The sequence below is a fragment of the Penaeus japonicus genome, unplaced genomic scaffold (assembly GCF_977035675.1).
Source record: "Penaeus japonicus unplaced genomic scaffold, GWHDUDI00000001_assembly GWHDUDI00000027, whole genome shotgun sequence".
Classification (NCBI taxonomy): Eukaryota; Metazoa; Arthropoda; class Malacostraca; order Decapoda; family Penaeidae; genus Penaeus; species Penaeus japonicus.
Window position 1 is genome coordinate 36,035,314 of NW_028234429.1, and position 2,500 is coordinate 36,037,813.

The 2,500-nt window shown below is 38.0% G+C and overlaps 1 protein-coding gene across 1 annotated transcript in view; it reads left to right on the top strand.

Annotated features, from left to right (window-relative positions):
* LOC122244389 (uncharacterized) overlaps positions 1-2,500 on the top strand; it is a 17,180-nt gene that overhangs the window by 11,778 nt on the left and 2,902 nt on the right. Inside the window, exon 6 of the mRNA XM_086553097.1 lies at positions 2,123-2,373. Within this exon, the coding sequence (XP_086409223.1) occupies positions 2,123-2,373 (251 nt within the window). The remainder of the gene's footprint in view (positions 1-2,122; positions 2,374-2,500) is intronic.

Genomic DNA, 2,500 nt, shown 5'->3' on the forward strand with positions numbered 1-2,500 from the left:
GAACTTTTTCTGTGATATCTGTTAATAAAGCTGTTTGAAATTTTGGATCATTTCTCGTATGAACCACAATTTAACTGATTAAGAAACGATCTCTCTATATAGATAGATAGATAGATGATAACTTAATACCTATATATAATATAACTCTAGAGAGTAGAATCAAACCGACTTTAAAATCCCAGCTTTTTTTTCTTTTCAATCGCGCTTTAAACGGTTAAAATGATTTCAACAAAACGCCGCGTCAGCGCCGTTCGTCGAGTCGCCAAGGAAATCCCGCCAATGCCAATATACCGCTATCAGAGAGGATCAATCATACATACACATACATTGATCAAACACATGGCGACTGTACACAGATGGAGTAAAACCTAACCTTGGAAGGATCCTTTCTTTTCTTCCTGTTTGGTGATGCGGATTCCATTGGTTGCAGCTGATCACGCATGGAAGAACCAACAGATCTGTCCTGGGTAGCTAGTGTTGCAGCACGACATACTTAAGTTACCCCTCTAGTCTCACTCCGTTTTCATTGGTGAGCCAATGTCACTCCGTTTTCTTCCTCTTAGGACTCGGAGCTTTTGAAATTTGTTAAATAAGTTTATTGATGGATAAAAATACTTGTTTTCTAATATGTTATTATTATTTTTTTAAATATTATATTCTCTTTATAATGATATAACTATAATCAAATCAAACAATTTTATATTCCTTTTTTTTTTACTAACAATAAAGCTTAGACACCAATCAGCAGTCGTTTGACTCGCATTTTATTTCTCCATTTTTATATATGTCACCTTTTCAGATATTGTGCGACAATAGCTAGTGCCTGATATCGACTGACGCCTAACATTTCACCCGCTTTGGTGCAAATATAACGGACATTTCTTTTACAATCTGTATTACATGCATATACAGAATTTTACACTTGTAGATTGCAGAGATGATTTACATTTAATCTATTGATTGCAAATATTAGATTCATCCCTTTTCTTGTGAGTATTCAAACTGATTATTTTACATGTACATACGTGTTGGTATATTATTAAATCTTCACTTTATATGTTTAGTCCAATTTTCTGAAATTTCATTAGAAGTTTATTACAATTAGAAATAATTATATATGGTACTGATATTATTCTATCAATATATGTATATATTATTTTAATAGTATTATCTATTATTGTATTCCATTTTTCCCTCTTCTATGAATACTCCGAAATCAAAATACATACCGCTGTTACTAACAACGACGAAAATAAAGGGTTTATCAAAGCCAATGGCTTGATTAGACTGGAGATGGTCTTTGTCCCTCTCCCTCTCCCTCTCCGTCTCCTCCCTCTCACTCTCCCCTTTTCCTTTCTTCTTGCCCTCTTTTTCTAATTTCTCTCACTCTCTCTCCTTCATCCCTTTCTTTCTTTCTCTCTTACGGAGACAACAGAGAGTTAGAGAGAGGGAGAGAGAGAAAGAAAGATAGTGAGAGAGAGAGAGAGAGGCAAGAGAGTGAGAGTGAAAGGGAAGAGAGGGAGAGAGGCGAAAGAGAAAGAGAGAAACAGGAAAGGGGAGAGGTAAATAAAGACACACACACACACACACACACACACACACACACACATATAAAATATATATATAATGATATAATATATATATATATATATAATATATATATAATATATATATATTATATATATAGAGAGAGAGATAGAGTGGAGCGGAAGTGATAGATAGGCGAATGAGAGAGAAAAAAGAGAAAAGAGATAAACGGGGGGCAAGATAGGCGCAGAGAGACAGACAGACAGACAGAGTGAGAGACAAAAGAGACAGGAAGAGAGAGAGACAGAATGATATAGACAGAGCGGAGGAAGAGAGAGAGAGTGATACGCAAACGAGGAAGAGAGAGAGGGAGAGAGAGATTGTTTTCATCCATTAATTACGCCCATTACTAATAATACTAATAGTAATACTAATATATTATTACTATTATTATATAATTATAATATAATATATTATATATATATAATAATGTAATATAATAATAATATATTAGCCCATTACTCATAATAGTAATACTAATAGTAATACTCGTGTCACGCTGTCATCTCATCCACATAGATGCGATGCCCGGCAGGGATGGAGGAGGAGAGCGTGGCGATGTGTTTCAGGGCAAGTGGTTCTGGAGAGGCGGAAATGGTGGGCGTGAGGATGCACCTGAGGTCGAGCAATCCTCCAGGGAGGCGGACGGCCCGTAATCAACCTCAGCCACAGGGACATCAAGATCTTCGAAGACGCTGCAGGGTGGAGGTCACCATGATGACGAGGGTGCGGGCGCCGGGTCGAAGAGGAGGAGGACGGGGGGCTCAAGGGGGTCAAGGGGTCACAGTGAGGCATCTCTGGGCATGAGCATAGCAGACACTTGAACGCCAAGGAGAACCGTTGGCGCGTATGCTCTCCACTACTGAAGGAGGTTCTGTTCTCTCTCAGGTGGATTGTGCGACACCGAAGATTG